Here is a 25937-nt window from a genome sequence, read left to right on the forward strand (position 1 = left end):
GATTTTCCTCTCTCTGTTACAGCAAAACTGTGCAATGACACTGAAAACCCAAGTCCAAGGGCCTTGGCAAGTATTTATGGGCACATAAATACTTGAAGGAGCCTGAGGGATCTCACGGACTCTGTGATCCTTAAGAATGGCATTTTGTAGACAGAAGACAAGATGGTCAAGAGAGAAAAGACCAAGGCTGTGCTGGCGGCTGTTCCTGGAGATCAAGAGAGACTTTGTTGTAGGTCATCCTTTCACAATCCCCAGGAGACAGAGCCCTTTTTTCAATCCTCTTCCCAAAATCTTGGTGCCGCCTCAAACTCATCTTCTACTGAGTACATAATAATCTTGTTGAGACTGGGGCATTAAAAGCTTTATTTCTCAATCCCTTATTCAGAACAAGGGAATCCCAGGAGGAAGATCAAGGCCTTATCTGGTTTCATACATGAAGGCAATTTTTTTGGGGGCATCTACTGCCACCCCATCCTTGACTCCAGAAAAACAACCAGAACACATTGTCACCTGCAAGCAGGAAGGTTTTATACCAACACCTTCTCTGTGGATCTCATTTCAGGCCACACATTACCTCTACTCATGCCTCATTTCTTGGTCTGTGGCCAGCCTCAGGGACACAGGGCTGCCTTCTTTCTCTGGAAATGAACTGCCCACCTCATGTTCACCATGAATTCCCCCTCTTGGTGTTACAGATGCTTGTTTGGCCATTTGTGAAATAATATCCTCTTTTGCTGCTGCATGCAGGGCAAGAGCACAGCACCAACTTCAGAGAAGGGTGTTAACATTCTTCTCATCAGGGAAGCCACAGCACGTCCTCTCCTGTGGCTCCTGAGGTTTTCCCTGTGCACACCACACAGTGGGCAGTTGGTCAGTGGTGCTGCACTGGGATAGGACAAACCACCTGTGACTCTGAGGGACCTTCAAAGGATTTGGCTTGAAAAACACAATGACCGATAGGAGATGTGGAGCATCGACAACATCTTACTGCCCAAAAAGTGCACACAGCAGCTCCTGCACTTCCTCCTTCTCTCAGGGGCTCCTCATGGGGTCTGTGGGATGAGGACAGCCTGGCACAGTGAGCACCAGGTGCTTGTGCCAGTGGCACAGGCACCTGCAGGAAGAGCTCGGCCTCAGCTGAGCCCAGCTAAATAGAACAGTGACTGGGGAGCTCCTGCGCCTCGCCTGGCTCTGGTCCTGCTGCCATGCATTCCTTCCCAAAGTACTGCTCGCTTCCTCAAGCCCTCTTCTCTGCTCCTTGAGATGCCACAGTTGAGTCTCAGAAGGTGGTTTCCCTCCCTCCAAGTAGTTTCTTTACCCCATGGCCCTGCTTTTCCTTTTTCCCCCTTGCTCATTTGCCACTTGCCTCTGGGCATCTGCTCCTTCACCCAGTGCTCCCTGGGCAGCATGGCAGGACACAGGGATGAAAGATGAGTGTCTCCCTGCTCCTACAACCAGGCATAGTTTAAAGCTCTCAAACATGAGTCTATCCATGGATAGTTGTAGTCATGTCTTGGGGTACTTGCTTGGGCATGGCCAGAAGATTCAAGAAGGGACTTCTAGGTCTACACAAGGCTTCTCTGGGCAGTAATGCTCATATTGGATGCTTTTTCTCTTGCAAGTGTGGCGGGATCTGCATTTCACTTTTTTTTTTTTTTTTTTTTTTTTCCCCCACAGGAATATTAAAAGTATTCCACAGAGGAATAACCTACTTCAAAGATCCCACACACCACATCTTGCACATCCAGGTCAGTCCCAACATGGCCAGTATTAATTTTATTATAAATAAAGGGTGACAGCATGCCCCTTATGTTTTTGTGATAACAGGGAGAGCTGATGCTGTCCCTTTCCCCAGGCACAACCAACAGCTTGAGGGCAGTTTGTAGGTTACTGCCTGTCCCACATACCACACTCCTACCACGGCAGAGGTTTTGATGAGGCATTTAGTGATATTTTTTGCACTGGTTGCAAGCAGTAGGGTTGTGATGCTGCCACAGCCACGCTGGGACTTGTTTTGATTTAGCAGCACTGGGACAGTTACAATGTTACAACTTTTTTAGGTGTGTATTTCCTAAAACAACAAATAGTCACTTTAAACCCAAACCTCGTTTCTCCCGGGGGTATGAAGAGGTTGAAGAAATCAGCAAGGTTTGTGAAAGCAGCTTTGGAAATCAATGCAGGTAAGGGATATTTTGGCAGGTGGCGTTGCAGTTAATCACTTCGGCCTGAGAACAGCAACACAACATGTGTTTTAAGCAAAATCTGATGGTGAGATCTAGCAGACATAAGGGTGTCATGAAGGTCTACAGACCATGGATAAGTTACCTGTTACTATAAACTGCTTTTAAAATCAACCACGAGCTCTAGGGATGATTTACGATTTATTTTAAAAGCAGAAGAATACAGAATGTTCTCCAGCAACCCAAAGACGATCACAAATCCGATGTTTCCTTTCGATCTGAAGTGTTGATGTCCCAGGCGGCGGGGGCGCGGACCGTGCCAAAAAGCCGTCAGACGGTGAGTGCAGCGCTGCCCGGGTGCCCTGGCCCAAAGAGCCCTTCAGTAAATGGACACAGTCTGTTTGCACAGAGAAAACCCCTGAAGCGGCAAAAACGCCACGTAAGAGCAGGCACTGACCCGTGGGGAATGAGTGCAAGCCCCGCTGCGAGCGGCGAGGAGGGCGCGCCTTCCTCGTGTGCCTGCGGGGGCACATCGGGGTGCGTGCCCGTGTGCGCCGTGCGGTGCGGCTGTGCCACTCCGTGCACCGCAGAGGCAGCCTCTGCGTGCCCGTGTCCGTGTCGTGTCCGTGTCGTGTCCGTGTCCGGGGGCCCGGCCGTGCCCGCGGGTCCCGCTCCGGACGGGGCTACGCCTCCCTGCGCGGGGCGGGGAGGCGGCAGCGCACCCTCGGGAGCGGGACAGGCACACGCACGGACCCGCGGAGAGGCACACGGACCGCGGCACCGCACACCGCCCCGTCCCGTCCCGCCGCCCCCGGGAGCTCCGCGGCGCCGCCCCCGCCTCCTCCTCCCGCCGCCGCCGCCGCGGCCGCACAAAAGGCGGCGGGGAGGGCCCGGCCGGGAAGGGCAGCCCGGCCGCCCCGGCCGCCGCACCATGCCCCGCCGAGGGGGGCTGCCGGCCCCCGCCGCCGCCCGCCGGCCGCCCCCGCTCCTCCTCCTCCGCCTCCTCCTCCTGGCCGCGCCGCTGCAGCCCGGCAGAGGTAAGGGCCGCTCCGCTCCCGCCGCCCCGGGCCCTGCGGACGCCGCTCCGGAAGGCGGCTTGTCCCCCAGACCCGCCTCGGTGCTCTCTGTTGCCGTCTGTGTTCTCGCCTCCTCCCGCCCCCCCTTCCCGGTGCCTCCCCCCGAAGCCGCTTTGCCGTGCGCCCGCAGCCGGCGGGACGCGGGTCCCCGCGGTCCCCGCGGTCCCCGCGGTCCCCGCTGTCCCCGCGGTCCCTGCTGTCCCCGCTGTCCCCGCGGTCCCCGTGCCCGGGGCTGGCCACTGCCGGGGCTCTCCGCGCATCCCCGCCGTGCCCCCGGTGCGGGTGGCGGCGACCCGCGCTCCGGGCACGGACCGCGTCCGCGGGGGTTTCACCTTCGCCTCCCAAAGCAATTAACTGCTATTTATACCCCTCGCTCTATATATATTTCTAATGGAAGCGGCTGCAGCCGCTTCTGCTCAGGGTATGCACTCCCCGGGATGTTTGCCCGAGCGCTGTGTGTTAAGCGATGGGATGAGGAGTAGCAGCAGTAGCCACACACGGGCTGTCGCGCTGCCGGGCACCGGTCCCCACACTCAGCTTGTATCGTTCCCCACTTGCACCTTGAACCGCGGCACCCACAGCGAGGTCCTTGTCCCTCGTGAGGATGCTCTCGTTTTCCACACACACATACACACACGTGAACTGCAGTGCAGTTTGTAATTCTGCTCCAGCACTATTGGAAATAGGGATTCCCTCCTCTCTGAGCATTTGAGGAAACTTTTTTTGTAAGAAGGGACCCCACAAAATGCCTAAGTCCACCATTCCAGTACTTACCCTCAGTGCTTGATATTTTAACGAATAATCTTAAGAAGGGGCTCATCTTGCAGAGTGCTGTGGCACATAATTGCAAAAGCTCAGAAGAAGTTTTCTTAATTTTTTTTTTGTGTGCCTGATCCATGCAATTGATGGTTCAGTATTGCAGCAGACCATGTCGAGTCTCTTAGAATTCTTATTGCAAGCACAAATAAAATGCCTTTTTTCATTTTCATGCTTAGCTGTATAAAGTGCATAACTTTTTTTCTACTGTCTTCTCTAAGCAAGCCAGTACATTCACCTCTGTTTGAGGAGGTGCCCAAAGTAGGATTTCTTGCAGAACAGGTTTAAAATGAGGTCTGATTGCCTGGAGCATCTTTGTGAGTGAATTTGATGAGTACCTTTCATCAGTTTCCTATCTTGCTCTGCATCTGTAGTTTGATGTATTAAAATCTCTGCTGTCTAGTGGAATACACTGTCTCCTTCTGCTTTTTTGGGCTTTCCTGCAGCTCAGTCCAAGGGAAGGATGTCATTTGGAGATGTTCTTTGTGCTTGCTGGACACTACTGTGCAAAATAAATAGGATGCAGGGCTTAGGACTCAGTGGCATCAGTATGAAGGACTGTATGTAGGCAGTGCAGCTCAGCAATCCAGGGGGTGGATTATTTACCTCCAGAGAAATCCCAGCTAAACCCTGGATGGAATTTTCTCCATTATAAGAACTTTAGTTGATTTTTCAGGAGTGGTTTCACTAAATGTATCACAGTCTAAAGAGCAGACTGAGTTCCTTCCAGTCTCCAAGGGTGACTTGCCCCAGTACCTGAAGGATCTGGACTTGCATGAGCATCATCAGGTCCTTCCTCTGCCTGATTCGGGAAAGACTACACTGAATCAAGCACAGCAAAGACTTGCATCTGGAAAATCCAGTGTGTTTCTACTCCAACTCAAAAAGCTCAGGTTTCAGTCTAAAACTGGAGGGCTTCACAAAGCCCTGTTTTCACAACAATGCTGGAAATGGTTTAGTGTTGCTACAGAGTGGAAAGAAAAGCATACTTGGAAACTTCAAAAGCTGCCACCGGGAGGAATGTCACCCCATGGCTGGCCACAGGAGCGTGGGCTGCTTTGGTCATGGCACGCAGTGGAAGGAGGAGACCTTGGTTTTCATTCAGCTATTACTGTGACTAAATAAACGCTTAAAAATCCAGCAGTCAGGAATGGAGGTAAATATTTCCATGCAGATGGGCGAGTGACGCTGTGGGAGAGCCAGGCCTGGGTAGCCAGGGTATGAATGCAAGTATTTGCTGTATAAAGGCCATTATTTTTTCTGGGTTACCCTGTGCACAGCTGCCAGAGAAGCAGCTCTTAAGGAGAAGCTTTGGGCCATGTTGTAGGATTTGCAAATGCAAGTGTTAATTGCTGCCTAAATTTTAACTCAGTTGAACAAGTTGCATTTTGCTTTATACGACTTATTTATGTTTTGAGCTCTTATAGTGTACATGAGCTGGAATATAACTTCTGAATGCAAAAAAGGAATGAAATGCCTGGGGATGTGGTAACAGCCAGAAGGAAAAAAAAACCCCACGCTCTTAAGAAGGCTCTTGTTTGGTATGAATGAGCCCAAGGAGCTGGTCTGAATGAGAGCTATAGAGAGAGTGCAGGGCTTGGCTCTCTGGGGTTAGAGTTAACCACCTTGCGGGCAGCAGAGACCTGTCAGTGCAGGGCTCTGGCACAGTCAGGCCTCTGCAGTGACTGACAGGACCTACTTATCCTCTCTTTGTTTATAGTCCAGAGCATGCCAGGTTTTCCTCCAGCTGTCCAGCTTGATTCACTGTTTCCTGTGCTCACAGCTCAAACCCTTACAGGAGTGACCCAGGCAGCCACTGCTTTCCATTTCTTGGTGCAATATTCACATGGAAACAGCAAAAATCCTTCTTCCAAAGTTCTCATGGCAAAAAGTTCTTGAGTTAGGAGAAAACTTCATGGGACTCTTCAGCAGCTATTGGCAATTCTGTGGAATCTGCACGTTACACCCAGCATCAGTGTGGTGCGCTGGTATCTGCAGATGCAACTGGCTGAAAATAGAGGCCTGACAATGCTTTTATTGACATTTGGGTTGGAAGAAATAGCAGATTGGGAGTTCAAGCCTGAGGCATTTCATTTGGAGTGTGCAGCCTCTGTGCTGAAACCTCGGTTAAAGATTTCTTTAATCATTTATTGACAGTGGAAGTTAATAGCTGCACCCGGGGGAGCTGGGCCATCACTGGTATGGAAGGGCACATTCATAGCCACAGGCATGCTTGAACAAGCTGCTGCATTCAAAGCCCATACCATTGGTGTCTACTTTGGCTTTACTTGTGTGGTTCCACTTCATTTTTAAAGCCCAAAGTGCAAATCGTGGGTTTTGTAAGTGAAACCTGCTTGGGACTCCTTGTGCTGCCGGACAGCAGCAATCCGAGAGCAAAGAGCATCAGCCTGGCTGATGTCCCTGCTGAGGTCACAGGCAGGGGTGTCTTCCACCCCTGCTGCCTTGGACATGGCCCAGTGCAAACACCCTGCAAGGCTTAACCTGGATATCCTGTGGAAATGTCTCTTGTAGTAAAATAAAAGTAATGTACTGCAGCATGAGTCCACTGTGAGAATCACCTGTGTGGGAAGGGGAGATGAGAATGTTTCAAGAGTGCTTTAATATGAAAATTATGGGGAGATGCTCCCCCCTGTATTCAGCTAGAAAAAAAAAATGAGAAGATATGCCTAAAGATGTGTCTTTAAAAGTCAGCATCTCAGGGCTTTTGGACAGCCAGCTCCGTGTTTCAGACTGCTCCAACAGTTATTGCATTCTGCCCACAGCAATGGGAGTGTTTGATTAGGCATATGAGTAGCTGGACTCTTTGATTAACCAGACACCATTTAAAAACAGTAGAGAAAAATCACTAGATTCAGTAATTTTTTAGAGGTTCTCAGCACCCCAAAGCAAGTTTCTGTCCTTTTCATTTACCTTAGGGAAGGAAAAGTAGACCTTCTTACCGGTGAAGAGAGATTTACAGCTTCTCCTGCCTTTTAGGATCCTGGGGGACTATTTGCTCTCATTTGAATTTACAGTGCATTTAGCATTAAGAATGTCTCAGAACCCCCCTAAACACTGTTTTGGAGTGGAATAACCATTCAGCCCATACTGTTCTCTCTTGCTGAAGGTCTCAATCTGTGCACCAGTGGAAGCGCCACGTCCTGTGAAGAGTGTCTCCTCATCCACCCCAAGTGTGCCTGGTGCTCCAAGGAGGTAGGTGGGCACACCTCGTTTGACTTTCATGCCTTTTGTAGTGCTGGAAGGGAGCTCTTTTCTCACCTTGCCTATTTCTGACTCGTGCCACAAGGGGTGAGTGAGGGCAGAGGATGCTCCATGCCGAGTGTATTTGGGGTGTATGGGACTCCTCAGCTCTTTGACATCATAGGAAATAAGTCTCTGACCCCACTTTGACCCCCACATGCCCTCAACAGAGCAGCACTGTTCCTTCAGTCCTTCTGTCCCTTCAATTACCTTCTTGTTTTGGTGGATGCTGAGTCCCTGCATGGGCTCTGTGTTACAGGGAGCCTTGCTCCAAAGCTCTCCCCCTAAAAAGCCCCAAGCCCCTGGCTAGTGTCCTGCTACGTGTCCCTTGTCGTGTGGCCTGGCATGGGCTCTTTGTAACAAAGATAATTCTCCTTTCTGAATCTATTGTGTCATTTTCGGGGGGTGGCCCATGCTTCTGGCATTGGTGCCATGAGTTTCACAGAGGAACTGAGCACTTCACAGGGAAAATACATCCTTGTGTTGATGCTGAAGCTGCTCACCCATAATTCAACTGTGCCTCCTTGTTTATGAGCAATTGCAAATACGTCCCTCTGCTCCCTAGGGGCTGCTCATGAGTTTAGGTCTATCTATATAATCCAATATATGTCTTATCAAGTAGACTTACAATTTCTAGAGAACAAGGTGTGTGAAAGACCTAATCATGTTTGATGCATAGAAAGCAATTGCCTGCTAAGTGTTCCTAGGTGTTCAGGAGAAAATTATGGATGGTTTCAGATGCATGGAAAAATCTGAAAAACAGGCTGGCACAGCTGCTGTGTCAGGAACCAGTTTTGGGATGTGAGAATCCCAGAGCAGTGGATGATCTTGAACCTCTCCATGGGCATGGCCAGTGGTGATGCTGTTCTGTTCCCTGCTGATCCTTATTCCTCTAGTGTGGCCATCCCTGTCCCCTTCTGAGCACTCACTTCACCTCCCAGCTGCAGCTGGTGTTGCTGAGCTGAGGATGCAGGCTCTGTCCCCTCTGCTGTTCCCCTCCCTCCTGGGGCAGCTGCCAGCTCCAGGGCAAGGATGGGGTTGGGGATGGGGATGGATGTGGGGTGGAGGTGGCTTCCAGTCCCTCTGGTTTGGCTGGGTCCTAGGGGGGTGCCCCGGCCCCTGGCTCTCCACATGTGTTTCACTGGATGTTTCACTGGTAAGCACAGTTGCAGCTCTCCAGGGAAGACTTGGTAATGCTGCAAACACCACTCTGTCAGCTTTCCTGGGCTGTTTTTTTCCAGCCATGCAATTGGTGTGCAGAAGGGAAAGGGTAAAGCAATAGATCTTGCTTCTGAGACATCTTGTAAACAGCTGTAAGAGTGCCTCTTCCAGCCAGCTAATCTGTGGTGGTGAGATTAGATCCAGGAATGCTGGCTACTAAGCTATGGGTACCCAATATCTTGTGCTTTTTTTTTTTGTTTTTTGTCTTTTTTCTTCCCTTACTTGGCATCAGAAGACAACTTTCTGCAGAATGCTACTAGTGGAAATGTTTATGTGGTGGTCACTGTGACCACTAATTGTACAATGGGACTGGCAGCCTGACTCTTATCATGCAAACAGAGTAGTTACTGGAAAAAAAAAGAAAATTCCTGACTGGAATGGAGGGGCCAAGGAGGAAGATGGCTGTTTACAAGGAAGTCCTGTAATACTTCCTGACCTTTAGCCTGCAGAAGCTATTTAAAAATATACAGTTCAAGGTGTTTTGTGCCAAGAGCTATGTCTTTAAAAGATGCTGTTCCCATGACATGCTACATGCTAAAACTTAGCAAGTTCTTATCCTAATTCTGTATTTTTTGTATTTTTTTTTAGTATGTACTGTTTGAAACTAATTATATTTCTCTTTAGCTGAGATCATCAGGTGAGGTAATGGGATTTCCAAGATACCTGGAGTTTTTCAACTTCAGAAAGTTTTAAAGTAATACTACAAACTTTATAATACCCACCTTCTTTTCATAGTCATTTCACCACCTTATTCTCTCTCCCTCTGCTGCAGCCTAGGCAGGTTTATTAAATAGCTCTTGATGTGTTTTCCTTAGCTTTTTCCATTAGCTGCCATTTGCTGTCTATGTTTCCTGGTTGCATATATGCCAGTCAAATTTTACAGCTCTTCTACTCTTTAAATATCAGGCAAAAGGTACTGGAGTAGGTTCCACAGATGGCAGTTTTGTTAGAACCTCAATCAGCTGATTTGTGTGTATTTTGTGCTCCCTTTGCATTTACTTTACAGGTTTGTGAGCAAATTGGGCCAGCTTTTATTGACTTTGCAAGCAACAATTAACAATTTTGTAGGGAAATATATATAGAAGAAGTCTATCAGTACGTGTTGTATAATTCTATATATAGTGTATAAAGTATATTTAGAGATGTCTGTTATACGGTTTATATATATATACACACACACACATTGTGTAGCTGTATATATAATTGCATTGTATAGTTATATGTATACTTGATCCTCCTGTATATGTATATCTTCTTGTATTTCCTTTGGGAAAACATTTGGGGAATAATATCACTTGGTGGTACCATCATACCAGTTTCTTTGGGAGCCCTGTCCCAATAGTTTCCCCAGGTCTCTTGAAGGTCTCATTGCCCTGAATTGTGAAGGTAAGGGGATGTGTACAGATAGATCTTATAGCAGAGCAGTCAGGTGCTCTCACTTTATGACTGCCACCTCCTAACCTGTTGGTACAGGGTGCATCACATCCCCTGGACTTCTTTTCACTTCTGCTTGTGCTCAGCATCTCTGTTCCCATCCCAAGGGGTGATGATGGATGAGCTGATGATAGCAGCTTCTGGTGTGCAGCAGCCCTAGATCCCCCAGGGGCTGCTGAGCTAACCATGAGTCTTTGGGCTCTTGGAAATTTGGGAGCAGACATGGATTTGGTTTGCTTGTGGAAGAATACCTGGAAAGGCAGGCCTCAAAGGTGGTTATTTCAGTGGCACTTAGAAGAGGAGGTGTGAATATGTGGCCTTAACCATCACCTGAGAATGCCTTGAAACAGGGCTCTCTGAGGGAGAATGACTCTTGGTGTGATGGAGACTGCTGCAGCCTTTCCATCCACACTGGAGCTGAGGTCTAGGAGAAGCTGGAAATGATGAGAAATTGCTGACATGGTGCTGGTAAAATATTCTGTCTGGAAGCTGCACACTGGTCTGAGGGGTTGCTGTGTCTCTGTGGCAGCCTGGTTTCCATGTGTGGGACTGGAGGATGCTTATGGAATTGTTTGCAGTGACACCTGGTTGCCCAGGCTTGTTGGGTTTGCTGGGAGAACAGGGAGCTCAGGAAGTGGATACAGTGCTGTCCTCTGAGCTGCCAGGGCAGCTGTGATTCACAGGTGGGGTTGTGATTGGGATAAACCTTCCTGAGGTGATTGCAGGGGGTGAAGCTCTTTAAGAGAGCATTTGGGAGTACCAGTATGGGGGGGAAGCGTCACCATTATGTTTTCTTTTTTGCTGCTTTGGGGAGTGCAGAGGGTCCTTTTGTTTGTTAGATGTGTTTGTTAGGTGGAGCAGCAGTGTTCACCTGTCCATTACCTATATGGATGCATTTATGTGTGTACATGGAAACCAGAGAAACACATTAATTAAACTGAAACGTCCTTTTTGAGTAAGTAAACTGAAATCTCCCCAGTGGCACCCTCTGTTTTACCCCATCCTCTTCTGTCTCAGAAATGTATGAGAATGAGGAAAGAAAATCAAGGATGTTCCTAAAGGGAGCATGTCAAGTTTTGTTTGTTTAATGGAGAAAGCAGGCATGTTTCAGGCAGAATTAATGCAGAACTGGATTGATTAAATCAAAAAGTAAGATTGAGACCTTCATCAAAAGAGAACAGGATGGGCTGAATGGTAGGGACATGCCTAGTCAGGAATTAGATATTAGATACCATGAGTGCTATTCTCCATTTTTATAGCATGAACCAAGCAATTTGTCTTAAAACTGTCAAACTGATGAGCATGTAATTGTCACACTGTTGTCTCCATTCATCCTGTCTGCTTGTGTGCATTTGCTTTTGTGAGCTTCTTAGCACTGACCAGGGGGCTGGAGCAGCCAGAGTGACTGACAGGGGCTGGGGGATCTTCCAGAGTGCTCCTCTGTGCCACAAAGCAAACTTTGGGGTGGTTCCCCCTTGTGAGGGGCATCTGCTGCATTTCTTGCCCAAGCAAGCCTGCAGGCAGAGGATTGCCAGATGTGTGGGCACATTGAATTGCTTAACTATCCCCAGGGTGTTCTCTGCTCAGGGAAAATTGGGGTTTGAACCAGCGTGCTGTGTCTGAGCTGCTGTGGAGCTGCCTTTTGGTGTGGTTTCTCATGAGCTGTCTGGACCTGTGCAATGTCCTTTATTCCCCAGGTCTGCTCATCCTTTTTCCCCTTTACTGAACCTCCATGAGCCTTGATTTTCCCTGTCACAGAAAACTTTGCACTGGAGTTGGATGGTACCTGGTTGCCCCAGTTTTGGCTTTGGGTTTTGACCTGTGGGAGCAGCTTGGGTGTTTGTTTGCTGGGTGCAGTAGTGTTTACTGGGACTTTCCCAAGGCCATTGTCACCCTCCTGCTCAGTGTTACTCTGCTTGGGTAAAAAAAAACAAGATGAAGTAGGGGTAAGTCCTGCACCCCTGGGTGCTGAGCTGCACCACCCTCCCCTCAGGCTTTTGCACCCCTGGGTGTGGATATTTTCTTCCACCTCAGGTAATATGGCTTTTCACAGGACAAGAAAATAGCTGGATTTGAAGAAAGTTTAGAGAAGATATAAAGGAAAAGGGATCTAGGGACTGGAGGAGTGTGAAGGTACTGCTGACCTAAGAGCTGTGTAGGGGCTTTCCCCTGACCTCCTGGACTTCATCTGGATTCTTTGGAGCAGACCCTGGTAAGGCTTGGAAGCACCTGATAGAAGCTGCAGTTATGTGAGCAGCCCTAAAGATTGTCCTATTTGGATGCTTCTCTCCAATGTTAGTTACTCAGAAGTAACTAGAAGTTCCCAGCTGCACTCCTGGGCTGTTTGGATTGCTTTTTGGAGCATTCATTCTAATAGGTGGCAGCAGCAGAAATGAGCTGGCAGGGGTGCTCACCTGGAGCTGTGGTCTGGGTACAGGGAGAGCAGGAGAGCATCTCCCCCTGCTGATGGGTGGATAGGCCCAGGGGAACACCTGGACCCCCCCAGCTTTTTGCTGATTTCAGGTAAAACCACATCTGAGAGAGACTTTTCTCCAAGGCTGCCTGAAATGTGTGGCTCTGAAAGGCTGGGTGTTTTTTTCAGTTTTGTGAGGGATTCTGATTTTTATTTTGTCATGCTGGAGATGATTTAAATAGTCCCAGTCCTCCTTTTTTGGAAGTTCATCTGTTTACAGGATGTGTTCCAAGAAATTTGTGTTTGTATCCATCTGATGTGCCGTCGTCGGTTTCTTGGCTGGACCCTGCTGCTGAATGCTGGAATGCAAATATCTCATTTTTCAAATAGCATTGGGACCTTGTAGTGAGAAAAACGCAGCTGGAAACCTCTGTCTGTGTCCAAGGGCTCTGCATCCGAGCTTGTCCTTGAGGGACCCCTGGAGATCACCCCATGAGGATCTGTCAGGAGCCTCTCTCTCCTTGGTGTCCCTCCTGTCCTTTGCCATGCTGGAGTTTAGGCAGTGAGTGAGGTTTGTTCAGACCCACACTGATTTTGGCTGAGCAGCTGAAGGAGGGGCTGGCATGGCTGCAAGCATCTTCTCTGCATTATTTCATGTCGTATTAGTCCCTCAGCCCTGGAGCTGAAGAGGGCTGTCTCTATTGCTGTAGTGCAGAAATAAGTAGGAATCTACAGTTGAAAATGAGTTTTGGGCATGTGACTTTTTCCCTTTGGCACTTTTGGAGATTAAAAAAAAAAGGCATTCTAACAAACAGGCTCTTGCAAAAGGGTGCATTGTGTTCCTGGCTGTTCCTGAGCGCTGCCCTGCACAAGGCTGCTTTGTGCACCACACATGGGGCTCTTAGCAAGGGCTGGAGCTCTGGGATGGGTGTTGGGAGACTCCTGGCCATCCTTTGGAAGTGGGATTCTGCCTGCACCTTGCTGCCTGTGCCTGACTGTCTGTGGTGGGCACAGTCTGCATTTTCACCTGCTCTTGTGATGTTCCTCCCACCTCCCTTACTCTCCATGCAGTGCTTGTGTGGGGATGTGCAGTGTCCCAGGGAAGAGGGAGCCACCCAGCCTGTCTTCATCTTCACATCTTTACTTGGCTCTCTCTGGTTGGTGGGTTTGTTCTGCTTCCCTCAGTGCCACTTCCTTGTCCTTTCTTCTGTCTTTTGCAAAGCTCCTTTGAGACCAAGCATGTGCATAAAATTATAGGGATGGCAATGGGCTGTCCCCGCAGCAAACCAAGTGCTTTGCCTTACTCTCTTGTGGTCAGGGCTGGGAACAGGTGCTGCTGTGGCTGGGCTGAAAACACAGGCTTAGGTTTCTGTTTCAGTGCTCTGTGAGCAAATTCAGTGTTCAAATCCTCACAGAACTTCCTTTTTTGGTTGATCCTTTTGAAAGGCTTAAGGCTTGGTGCAGGCTCCTTCCAAACACAGTCATCACAAAGGACACCGGCTTCTTGCATCGCCTAGCTGTTAATACCAGCATGTCAAAACAAAGCCCCTGCTGTGGGATTGATGCATTCCCCTTCGCTTCCTTTTTGTCCCTTCTTCACCCCTCAGGATTTCAGCAGCACAAAGTCCATCACGTCCCGGTGCGACTTCCTGCAGAACCTGGTTGCCAACGGCTGTGCCGGCGCCATCGAGAGCCCCAGCAGCAGCATCAGCGTGCTGAGGAACGTCCCTCTGAGCAGCAAGGGCTCCGGCCAGAGCCACCTGGACGTCACGCAGATCACACCCCAGAAGGTCGCCTTGAATCTTCGTCCTGGTGAGTCCCCAGTGGCTCTGTGGGGTGTGGAGGGAGGGAGAAAGGGTGGTCAGGACGTGCCAAGAGCACGTTGTAGCTTGTGGCCTTGCAACCCACTAAAGCAGGTGACTAAAGCTGGCCCCTTCCATACCTTTGAACTTTGGTGGCGAGTCACAAACAGGTTTGGGGCTGGGGGCTGTGTCCTTCATGAGAGGGCACTGCTGTTGGGCAAAGTCAGTCAAAGCCCACCCACACCTGCTGCCAGTAATGGTCTTTACACCTGCACGTGTTTAGGAGGAACCTGCTCAGCTTCAGAATGGAATCACTGTGTGGAAGGAGTTAAAAGAACTTTGGTTCCTCCACTAAGCTGACAGGGCATGACTCTAAACTGAGACAGCTCCTTCTATAAATTGGAAACAAACCCACATATCTGTTTTCTGTCGGTATGCAAAAGAGCTAAGGCAGAAGATGGAGATTTGAACTTGTGACTCGGGCCTTGGACTGTAGCCAGGTCCCTCTTTCATTCTCCTGAGCCATTACTTTTCTTCAATCTCTTCCTTTTAATTAAAAATTAGATGAGAACAGCTCATCTGAGCTATGCAAGCATGCTTGTTATGAAAAGTTTTTGCATGGTGGGGGGAGGCTTTAATGTGGGTTTAGAATTCTTGCAAAAATTTGGCAGCTGACATTTCTGAAGAGGGAAGAAAGCTCTTTATTGCAAAGATAAGAAGCAAATATAAAAGCTTGATTCATTTTAAGTGATTGGTGTGGGTTTCTAAGGCTTACAGTTTTGTGACAGCTCTCACAAGCATACAGGAAAGAGAAATACCGGTGTTTTGCCCAAGAAAAATGGGGGTTTGAGCTGGTGCTTATGCTATCAGTACTCTCCCTGAGGCTACCAGTTGCTACAGGAGTTTTTGTTTTAGTGTAAGTTAGAAGTTGTCATGTTTTTCAATTAACTTCATCAGCTGTCATTGGTCAGACCCTCAAATCTAAAAAAAATTGCTTCAAAACCTTAAAATCAGATACCTGAGAGCAATGACCACTGTACATACGTCTGGATGCATGGCTTCTGCCACTGAATATTATACTAAAAAAGGGAGCAAAAGGGAGTTGTAATTCCTGCTGTTTCTTGAGGCAACTCCTGACAGAAAGGGCTGGCTCAGCTTCCACATCTCATCTCCTGTACATCCACCCCTCGCACAGTGCCCTGTGCTCAGCAAATTCTGCTTTCCCAGTCCCCAGCGGTTTTGCCCATCCAGTGTCTGCTGCTCCAGTCAGTGGCAGGGTGTGGAGATCCATCTCCTGGTGGTCTCCTGGGATCTGGGCTCATGGAAGCCTTGGGCTGCACAGGCCTGGTGTGCTGCTTCTGCCCACCCTTGTGGGGACCACACTCATGGCCATCCTCAGTTCTTCGTGATGGAGAAGCCCTCCAGGTCTGGGCTGAGCTGCAGGGATCACCCTGAGGACCCCTGCAGTAATTCCCACTTGGAGGCAGTGAACTCCTCTCCCTGTCCTCTTTGCAGAGCATCACAGTCATTGCAGGAGGAGGGACTAACCTAGATGTTTGTCATAGTATTCCCATTTTTCTTCTCTTTTTTGATGTTGGGCAACGCTTCACCTTCAAGCTGATGACTTCCTAAACCCTTGCATTAGCAGGCCCAGTTTAAATTGTCCATTAATCCTTGAGCTTGGGAAAACAGGTTTCACCCTGTGAACCCAAGACAAAAAGGAGATAATGTTGATTTAATTTTGGGCATGAGAGGTGTACTATTTGAAAGACGAATTCAGGAGACAGCCTGTGGCAATGGCGATCTTTTATTCTTGGACCACTAAGCAGAAGCAGAAGGGAGTGGATTGTCAATTGTTTGCTGTTCCCACCCATGCAGTTTGATCTCATCATCCTGTGGCAGAAGTCACATCCCCAAATCTGTGTCCTCGGCTAAACTCCAAAGGCCTTAAATTCATATCCTTACATGGCAGCTTTTGGATTGAGCATTAGTTTTTATAATATTGCTTTTTAATCTTAAGCCCAGCTGTATAGCAGTGTATCCTAGTTAAAAGAAATATAGTGTAAACTGACTTAAAAAATGAATAGATGCAGCTGTGTTGCTCATCAAGCCATAAGCCTCACCAAGCAGGAGTAAGCTGGATAAGCATGATTGTTGAGTTTATGTTCTTAAATTGATCAAAATCAATTTTTCCAATTTCTGCACTGCTTCTGCATGATGCTATCCAAGAAAAATTTCTGAATTAAGCTCTGAGTTTAAAACTTTTCAGTAAAAGTCCTAAGGAGAGGATGGTGGCAACAGTATGTGAGGAAGGAGGGGGCTGGATTATCCCTAGAAGTGTGAGAGTAATACTGTCCACAGAGAATAATAAATTCTTTTGCACTTACATCTACATACATTAGTGATATTTTCTCTGATATAATTGGTTTGTGCAGTTAGGAATGAAAGAAGAACCAGCCACAGGATTCTGTTGGTTTTGGTGCTTCTTGGGGACTAATAAATCCGTAACTATTAAGAGAAGCACGTTTGATCACAGCATCCCAAATACCCTTTCTGGCAGGAAGAACAGTGTTTTGGAAATTAAAGCATTGCAAAATACAGAGGACACATCCCCTTTTCCAGTGGGAAAAACATGTAGGAATGAAAAATATGGGCATGGGAAAGAATTTTCCCAGATTTAAACACATTTTTGCAGTACTGAATTAAAGTCAAGCTTGCAATCACAGTCTTTTACCCTGCAATCAGTGCTAACAGTTTTTGTTCTACATGAGTTATGTTCTTCTTTGTTCCCCCCAAATGCATGCCAGGTATAATGTGAGGTCTACCTGGAGCACTTGCTGCACTCCACATCCCAGCCCTGTGCCCTGTCCTGCTCGACCAGAAAGCTGGGGAGAGTAAGGAGGAATATTTAAGGCATGAGCTTCTTGCTTCCTACAGCGAGGCACTACCTCTCTACATGTGCATGTTTGCACATGGTGCCTCTTGCAGCCCTGCCTTTTCCAGGTGGGGCTGCAGCAGATTGCAGGGAAATGCTGAAGAAGGAGAGTGTTGTTTAGGGAACTCTGGCTTGGTGTAGCCTGACCCCAGGTGCCAGGCAGGGCTGTAGCAGCCAGGCTGCAGAGCCCCTTGTGCTGTGCATTGCCAGCATGGCAGTTTTGGGATGCTGTTGCTGCTGTTGGGCTGGAAGTAAGTAGGAACAGCTGTGCTGCTGTGCACAAGGAGGAGAACAATAAAGTGGTTAGGGAAATGTTTTCACAATACTAAAAAATGTGAATTGTGTTTCTGGAGAAGAAGAGGGGAAGCCACAAGTGTTCTGCAGAACCTGCCACTGCCCCAAGTTCAGCCTTGCCCATGAAGGGCAGAACTGGGAGCTTGGTTTTGAAAGGATCCAATTCCGTAGAGCAGACACCCCAGTGAACGGGGAAAGGGGCTAAGGTGGAAGCTGGGAACATGGGATCTCCAAACCAGCCTGCCTTGTGAGGCTGTGATTTGAGGCTTTGTTTAGACCCCTCAGCAAAGTGAGAGGCAATCTTTTGCCATCTGCTGTCTGGCTCCACCAAGGTCCATCTGGTGTGTTGAGTTCACTTTGAAGCAACCTCAGCTTTTCTGAGTGAAGGTGTTGCCTGTGGTGGCCTTCCCTAGCAGTCCTTCCAGAGGGTATCTCTACTGAAACCAGTGTGGCAAAGGAGAAGGTCAGGGTCAGGCTTTTCTCTGCTTCTCTTCACATCTGCACAACCTCTGACTCAGCCCTGTCAGCTCCTTCCCTTGTGTTTGTCACTTCAGGAAGTTTCACCTCTGCCTCAGGGCTTCCCTGGGTGACTCTAACAACTTTCTTTTTCACTTCCCTTTTGCCCTGATTTCTCCTGCTCTATTTTTGGGGGGAGCTCCTTTTCAAAGGCATTTATTCTGTGTCTGCTTCACCTTGGCTTCCCTGCACAACTCAGAGGACATCTTGCATTCACTTCATGCGATTTTTTTCTGATCCTCTTCCTTCTCCTGCTACACCTCCTTCTCTCTTTTGTGCAGGACTTATTGGACTGCTCCTGGTTTTCTTTGAGGATGTACTCAAGTAAGTGTGAGCAGGGTCCCTGTTGCAGTAGTCCAAGAAATACCCATTTAAGGTTCACTCTATTTTCCTTTCCTGTTTTCTAAGAAAACATCCCTGGACTGCACACTGGGCAACAGTGTTTGTCATATGTCCCTCCCTTAGCTGTTCTCTCAGATGAGATGGAAAATCCCTCTCTGATACCTCCAAAGAGCTAAAATAGAGACATGAACTCCATGTCTTTTTCTTGCCAGCCAGTATGCTACATAGCTTAAGAGGACCCAAAGTCAATACCTGTTTTCCTGTTAGTCTCCTAAGGGATGTATTTAGAAAAGCTTATTGCCCTCACCCTCTTCTTTCGAAAAGTGATCTGTCTGCTCTGCAGGGGGAAAAAATAGTGTGATCTGGATTTTAATGTGTGCTGGGAGTTCCCTGCTCACCGTGCCCAACCTTTGTGTGTGCAGGTGACCGGACCTCGTTCCGAGTCCAGGTGCGGCAGGTGGAGGATTACCCTGTGGATCTCTACTACCTGATGGATCTGTCCCTGTCCATGAACGACGACCTGGATAATATCCGCAACCTGGGCACCAAGCTGGCTGAAGAGATGCGAAAGCTCACGAGCAATTTCCGTCTGGGCTTTGGCTCTTTTGTGGACAAAAACATTTCTCCTTTCTCCTACACAGCACCAAGATACCAGAACAATCCCTGCATTGGGTAAGTGCTGGCTGCACCCTGGAGGGGCAAGGCCTGTGTTTGCACAGAGCCTGGCTGCAGTCTGTGTGTGCCTTTTTGCTTTAAATAATGAACCACGCTTCAGCCCTGGCTTTTGGGAATGATGATGAGCCTGACTGTTACTGTGATACTTGAGCAGTTCAGACTAGGACAGCTTCTAATTTAGCTGTGGCTGTTGGGAGATCTCAGCATCTAGACATGGGAAACTGTTGTACCAGGAAGCCTGAAGCTATTTTTAAGTACCTGAAAAGGATGCAGACATAACAGGCTTTTTTTACAGCCTTTAAGGAAAAGGAGTCAAAGCCAGAAATTCCTGATTTCTGATCCTAGTTCTGAGTCATAGTTTGGCGTTGAGTAAATCAATTAAGCTTTTTGTCTGCATTTTACAGATAAGGAGACCAAGGCAATGTAACTGCTTCTTAACAAAAGTGTTTGGAGGAACTGAGATTTTTCGATGGCCTATAGTGCTGATTAATGAATTTTTATAGTGTTTTTAAGGCAGAGGCAGGTTTTTTCATCTTTATTGCTGTGGAAGGAAAGCAAACTGGCAGTTACAAAAGGCACAAATGGTGTGGTTTACTCTGTGGTGATATCAGAGCCTTCATCCCTTTATTTCCTTTATTTTCGCTTGTGTCTTTACAAGAGTCTTTTTGTTTGCCTTTTAACCAGAATTGGGATCAAGTCCATTGAATTGAGGATTATGCCAGAGCGAAATTGGATGTAGGGAAGGGTGTCCAGGCTCAGATGGGTTTGGGTGTTGGCATTGAAGGATGGATACAGCAGCAAGTGCCCTCCTGGGAGAGTGTCACCACTGTCACCTTTGTAGTCCCCATCTTCACCTCATCCATCAGTGGGTGCTTCCTAGTCACGTAAGGACAGTGAGGAGAACCCTTTCATTTGAGCCATTTGTGGATATTTGCATGGTAAGGTCACCTCATGCATGGATGCCAAGCTCTGTGCATGCTCTGAGTGGCAGATAAAGACAGCTTGCATCAGCTGTGAGTTTCTAGGCCAGCTGTTGGCACTGACCAAGCATTGGCATCTCACTGCACATTGCTTGTTGACCAGACAAATATTATCTCTATTTGCTTTTCACCAGTTCTGTCCAGAGTGAAAAGTCAAATGGATTTTAACACTGAAAACTCTTGCTTTAATCATGAGGCAAAAGTGACCACACTGAGCCAGGAAGGCATCTCTGCCATGATGGCATTGCACACCACAATCTTCTCAGTGCTTCTCCCAGAAATTTGGCATAGCCTCTGAGGGATCCTGTCATCTCTGTCATCCTCAGTCTCTGACACCTGCCCTCAGTCTGGGGACAGGTTCCAGCTGGAGAAATCTTGGAAATTTTGTTTGGCTGGTGTGTGATTCAATTGGAATGACATGGCTTTTGCTGAGTGAAACAGAGTGAAACGTGCAGGAAGAGATGGGTGCAAAAGGAGGATAGGATGGAAGTGGACAGCTCAGCAACAAAGGTGTACCTGAAACCTCCAATGACCTTTTATCAAGAACATCAGAGCTGTTACCTCAGCTTTCCCACCATGATCAGGCTGTGTGTTCCTTTGGCTTTACCCTGGTGGTTGCTTTTCTTTCTCTTGGTTACTTTAAGCCAGCCTGGTCTTGGGAAAGCATTTAGGAAGGATTGCCCACAGCAGTTCATCTGGTAGGTGCTCCCTTTCAGTTGTCGTGTGTCTCCGTTCAGACCAGGGGTGCTGGCTCCCTGCTCTCTGGTGGAATCAGACCAGGGGTGCTGGCTCCCTGCTCTCTGGTGGAATCAGACCAGGGGTGCTGGTTCCCTGCTCTCTGGTGGAATCTCCTTCCCCAGGCTGCTCCGTGTGGGGGCTCTGGCTGCTGCCACGTGTCCCTGGTGCAGCGAGGTGGGTTGTCAGGTGTGGTTTTGTTTGCAGCTATTTCGGGTGTCAAATCAATCCATTCAGCATGTAAGAAAAGCTGCAAGTAAACTCGAGCTGCAGTGGGTGCTTTTTGCCCCTAGTCCAGGCTCTCCCCTCCTCTTCCTTGTGGTGGTGATGGACTTGTAGGTTTGGTTTGGGTGCAGCCCTGTTTCCCTTGTCTCCTTCATCACCTCTGCTCCTGACTCAGCATCCTTCTGGGCCCAGGGCAGCTTGCTGAGACCCTGCAGTGCAGAGGTTTCAGACATGGCAGATTCCTTGCCTTGCCCTGGGTGTGAGCGCAATGCAAGTCTGGACGTGGATCACGGATCAAAAGGGATGGCTCTAATTGCCAGTCAAGCCCAGGGCAATAAGACCTGCCCCACACTTTGTGAGGGGTGGGTGTGTGTTTATGGAAATCCCTGCTTTGGGGGTCCCTTGTGAGGAATTTGAGTTCTCAGTGATGGTAAATTTTAAATACTCCTTTGTGTAAAATGCCTCTTGTAACTTATCCATAGTGGGTCATGTGTCAACAAAAGCTTTTAATTGTACTCTGGGTTATATGTTTAAAGATAAGAGTGAATTAGTGCAAGGCCAACTCCTATTTAAACACATTTCATCTTAACCCTTCCCATGCCTCTCTCCTGCACACACTCACTGATTTCCTATGCCACAGGAGCTGCTCTGTTGAGTTCTGCAAGTAAGCACCAAAACTGCCTTCTCATGGTTTTGTATGGAAAAAAAAAACGTTTCCTGGTAGCCTGCCAAGACATTTCTCTGCCTTAGGGTGCCCCTCCTACCTTTCTGCTCCAGTGGTGCCCTGGGAAGCAGAGATGGTGTTTGCTCACCAGCTTGCAGGCAGAGTGGGAGGAAGCTTGAGCTGGTGTTGGTTATTGCTCCATCTCATACTGGGCAATTGCCAGGTGCCTGGTGATGTGCTGTAGGTGTAGGGTGGCTCATACTGGCAAGAAAACTGGATGACACAGTGAAAATCTATACTGCAGAAGAGGGGAAAGGTAGCTCTCAGCAGTGATGCTCCTGCCCTTTGACACCAGCCCACACTCACTGGAGGTGTGCAATATGGCTCCCATGGCCCTCCTGGGCTGCTGGGGAGGGTGGATCTGCCAAAATCCAGCCTCCCTATCACTGGGTCACATCCCTGGCTGCAGATTCCCAGTGAAAACCACTTTATGAGTGCTGAAACTGCAGAGCAGGATGGCCAAGGATGGTGGGCTGGTGCTCAGTGTCTCCACTCACATGGTACATGGAGAGAGATGTTCAGTCCTGGTGGGATTTCTGGAAACTTCAGCTTCTGAAAGCCCCTGAGAGGGGAAAAAAAATTGATTCTACTGCAGGGTTTTGTAAAGAAATAGCCAGAAGTCGAAGTGTCCAAAACACGAAGCACTGCGAAAGTATTCCAACCCTCTGAACAAAATCTCAGAGACCAACCTGGTAGAGCTGAGAGCTTCTGCAGTTCTTGGCTGCGGGTGTGGTTCCTCCCAGCTGAGCACTCCTCTGTTCTTCCCACAGTTATAAGCTGTTCCCCAGCTGTGTCCCATCCTTTGGCTTCCGCCACCTCCTGTCCCTGACGGATAAAGTCGACCGTTTCAACGAAGAAGTGCAGAAGCAGAAGGTTTCCCGCAACAGAGATGCTCCAGAGGGTGGCTTCGATGCCATTCTGCAGGCTGCTGTGTGCAAGGTGAGTTGTTCTGATTTCTGGAGGTTTCTTCTGCTCTGTTCTAAAACCAAGGCAAAGCTTCAGTTTGCCATTTCTTGGAAGTAACTACTAAATTTTTCTTGGAGAAACTGAAAAATGCTTTTAAAAATAGAGGCTTTTGTTTTTATGTGTTTCCATAGATAAATAGGCAAAGGAAAAAGGGTTAATTCTTTGTCTAGTTTAAAGGGAAAGATTGAAGATTTTGCAGAAGCAAATTTAGGGCTGAGATTTCATTACATTGTTAGACCTTTGGTGCTGAGTGCCTGGGAGAGAATCCTTCTGGAGTCACATACTGATGTGCAGTACTGCACATCAGCTCAGTGTGGCTTTCAAGGGTGTGTCAAACACATCTTGCAGCACTAGACCCATATTAAGGGCTGGAGCTGGTTCCTACTGCTCATACTTTCCCTCTGTCTGTGGGGGGATGATCTCAGCTCTGGGTGCTGATAGCTTTCTCTCCCTCTTTGTCAGCAGAATTGGAGCAGAGTTCATTAGCTTGGTGCCATGTTAGCCATATCCTTAGGGTTTTTGGAGATGCTTGCTTGAAGATCTTTTTGGAACAAGTACTTGGGTTGCTCCATATCCCTTTGTCATGAATGAAAGTGTTTGCTCCGCTCTGAAATGAGGCAGAGCTTCCCTGCTCATCAGGAATGGTTCTATTTGCTTTTTCTCCTATTGCTGCAATTTGCTTTGTGTTTGCTTCAGCTTTGCTTAGTCCTTTTGGCTGGGCATGTTTTCTTCTGGGTCTGAATGGGAGCTGGGAGATAGGCATGGTCTGTGGGAGTGATGGGATGCAGGCAAGTGGGAAACCTGATCTTTCCTTGCCTGGGTTGGCTTCTTTGTGTTTCATGCTCCTGGCAGGACTGAGCCTGCCCCATTGGAGCATCTTCCCACGGATATTGTTGTTGGCACAGCTACAGTGCTGCTCCCAGTAACTGTCTGGATATAAAGTGCTTTTCAGATTTGGAGAGGTGGCTCCCATGGTTAGAGCAGGAATGGCTGAGCATGGTGACTCAGTTGTGCCATTCACCATGTGGGTTTTTGCACTCTCTTCCATGATGTTACTGCAAAAACAGGCAAATATTTCCCTATGGTGCAGCAGTGCTTCAGTGTGTATCACAAGGGCTCATTTCTAAGTGTTGGTGGAAGGCAGGAGACCTGCAAGATATTTCCTCTGTATTTGTGGCAGTCTCAGACTGTTGGTAAGGACCAAAAGCTTTAACTGTCCTTCTTGAATGGACAGCCTGGTCTCTTCTAAATTTAGAAGATTAATTTAGATGATGGTAACCATCTAAATTCAGGAATGAGCACCCTGAAGGAAGGCTGAGCAAAGGTGAGCAAGTGCACATGCATGACTGTTGGCATGATGTGGCAGGTCATGACAGCAAATTTCTGCAGCCACAGCAGTTACTTAATTACTGGAGCTTGGTGTGGGGAAGGAAGGGCCTGGTGTGCAAGGCAGGAGAACTGGTTGTGCTGTGACTCATGCTGCATTGGCAGTGCCTTGCTCTGGGCAGAGCAGTTGCCTCGCATCACAGCCATAAGCAGCAAAGATTCTGTCTGTCCAGAGTTAAAAAAAGCAAAATTTCAAGGCAGCTGATTGCCATTAGGATGTTTGGTCCCATAGTCAAAATGGGGACTTATTGCTTAATTTCCCTTGTGGTCCCTAAGCAAAGGCCCCGGCTGGTCACTGGCTATGGGCTGTGGTGAGGCTCAACACCACTGAGATGGGTGAGGGTTGCAGACATCTGGGGTGGCAGTGAAGTGCAGCTTACTGATGAGGATGTTCTTGGCATGGAGTTTTTCATCCTGCAGTGACTAATGGAGTATCATAGGAATGAAAACCCCAGAAACAGTCAGTAATTTCTGTTAACTCAGGAACTATTCCCCCTCCCATGCAAGGAGAGCAGCATATGGGTGCCTTGGTGATTTCTGAGGTGGATTTCCTCACCACTGCTGTGGTATCCCATTGCATCTCACTGGCATGCTCCAGCTTTTTCCAGGGTAGTTATCACCTTAGAAAGTCCCCTGCCTCGGGGACATGCAGTGTGTTGCTCACGAAGCACTTTGTGCTCAGCATCAAGGGGAGAGCTGGTCATGGTATGGCAGAGACTCACTGTCTCTAAGCCATGGTGTCTAAACAAAGCCTTCTCCCCTTCTGAGGTGTCAGAAACAATACCTCCTGTGTTGACTAGATGTTTTTACACTGGAATGCATAGCAAGCATTTCTTCTGCATGAGCTGCCTAAGGGCTCTGTAGCACTCAAGTAGTGTTTTGGCCTGGTCTTCAACCCAGGGAATGGGGAAAGTTTGTACAGCTAATACAGACTAAGGAGCAGGCTCAGGGTTTGGCTCCTTTCTGATAGATGAAGATATGGTAAATGTTATTCTCGAGGCAATGAAAGAGCCAGAGACAATAAGCCTTTATTCTGATGCTAAAATAGTATGCCAGGAATATTAATCAGCCTTCCATAATTACATTTTCCATTTGCAGTATTTTGGTTTTTTGCCATTCTCTAAGTGCAAGCCTCATATGGCTTGGTGGTATGTGTAAGTTTCAGATCTTATATGCTAAGATGAAGTGAGGAGATAATGCCAGATTGCAAAATAAAGCATCTTTTGGAATGGTTTTGATTGGTGCTTGCTAGACACTGGTAGTTGGAGATAGCCAAGGGAGACATTGAAATGCCTTTCAGAGCAATACCAAGTGAAGGAGGTTTGGAGGTTTTGGCTTTTGATCCCTAAGGCATACTTGTCTTGCACCTGTATCTGTTTCTTGCTTCCAAGAAGGTCTGCACCTGAAAAACTGGTGGGGTTTTAGACAAATTGATGAATCCAGGGGGGCTCTTGGCAACTGAGTCTTGGCAATTGAATGGCTTTTATTCAATGCCCAAAGTATAAATGTAGGTATTTATTCAGGCATGGAAATACAGGCTTTGCAGCTTTTTCAATAGTATTTGGAGAGCTGTGCTGAGGCAGCTGTGGCAGTTCTGCCAGTCACTGTCAGCTGTATGGAGTGAGAAGCTCGTTTTTTGGGGTACAGAAGGCAACTGCAGCTGGTTGTAGGAGTAGGGGCAGGATCCATAGCAGCCCAAGCCCTGTGGAAATATGTTGCACTAATTTGAGTCCAGTCCCACTCCTGCTTTAAAAATTCTTCTTATCCCATAAGGATCAAAAACCAGATGAGGGGGTAGGCATCAGTGCAGGGTTTCTTGTTCAGCAATTGCAGTCCAATAAAAATAAATGAAGTTCTCCTTGGTTATTTGCTTTAAGCAGAGTGGACTGCTGCTCTGGGTTTCTCAGTGGAAACTGCATGCTGCAGAGCTGTATTTTCCAGTGCCTTGAGGCCACT

At 48.0% G+C, this 25937-nt stretch overlaps 1 protein-coding gene across 2 annotated transcripts in view; it reads left to right on the forward strand.

The window, feature by feature from the left end:
• The first annotated feature begins 3058 nt into the window (after positions 1–3058).
• ITGB5 (integrin subunit beta 5) overlaps positions 3059–25937 on the forward strand; it is a 58173-nt gene continuing 35294 nt past the window's right edge. Inside the window, exons 1-5 of one of the 2 annotated variants that reach the window (XM_021526045.3) lie at positions 3059–3217; positions 7200–7285; positions 14009–14213; positions 18713–18962; positions 22400–22568. In XM_021526045.3, the coding sequence (XP_021381720.3) occupies positions 3112–3217; positions 7200–7285; positions 14009–14213; positions 18713–18962; positions 22400–22568 (816 nt within the window). In that variant the 5' untranslated portion in view covers positions 3059–3111. Of the gene's footprint in view, positions 3218–7199; positions 7286–14008; positions 14214–18229; positions 18273–18712; positions 18963–22399; positions 22569–25937 lie in introns of those variants that run through there. The other variant, XM_085584168.1, reaches the window with a different exon arrangement.

This window comes from Lonchura striata, chromosome 7 (assembly GCF_050655825.1).
Source record: "Lonchura striata isolate lonStrDom1 chromosome 7, ASM5065582v1, whole genome shotgun sequence".
Taxonomy (NCBI): domain Eukaryota; kingdom Metazoa; phylum Chordata; class Aves; order Passeriformes; family Estrildidae; genus Lonchura; species Lonchura striata.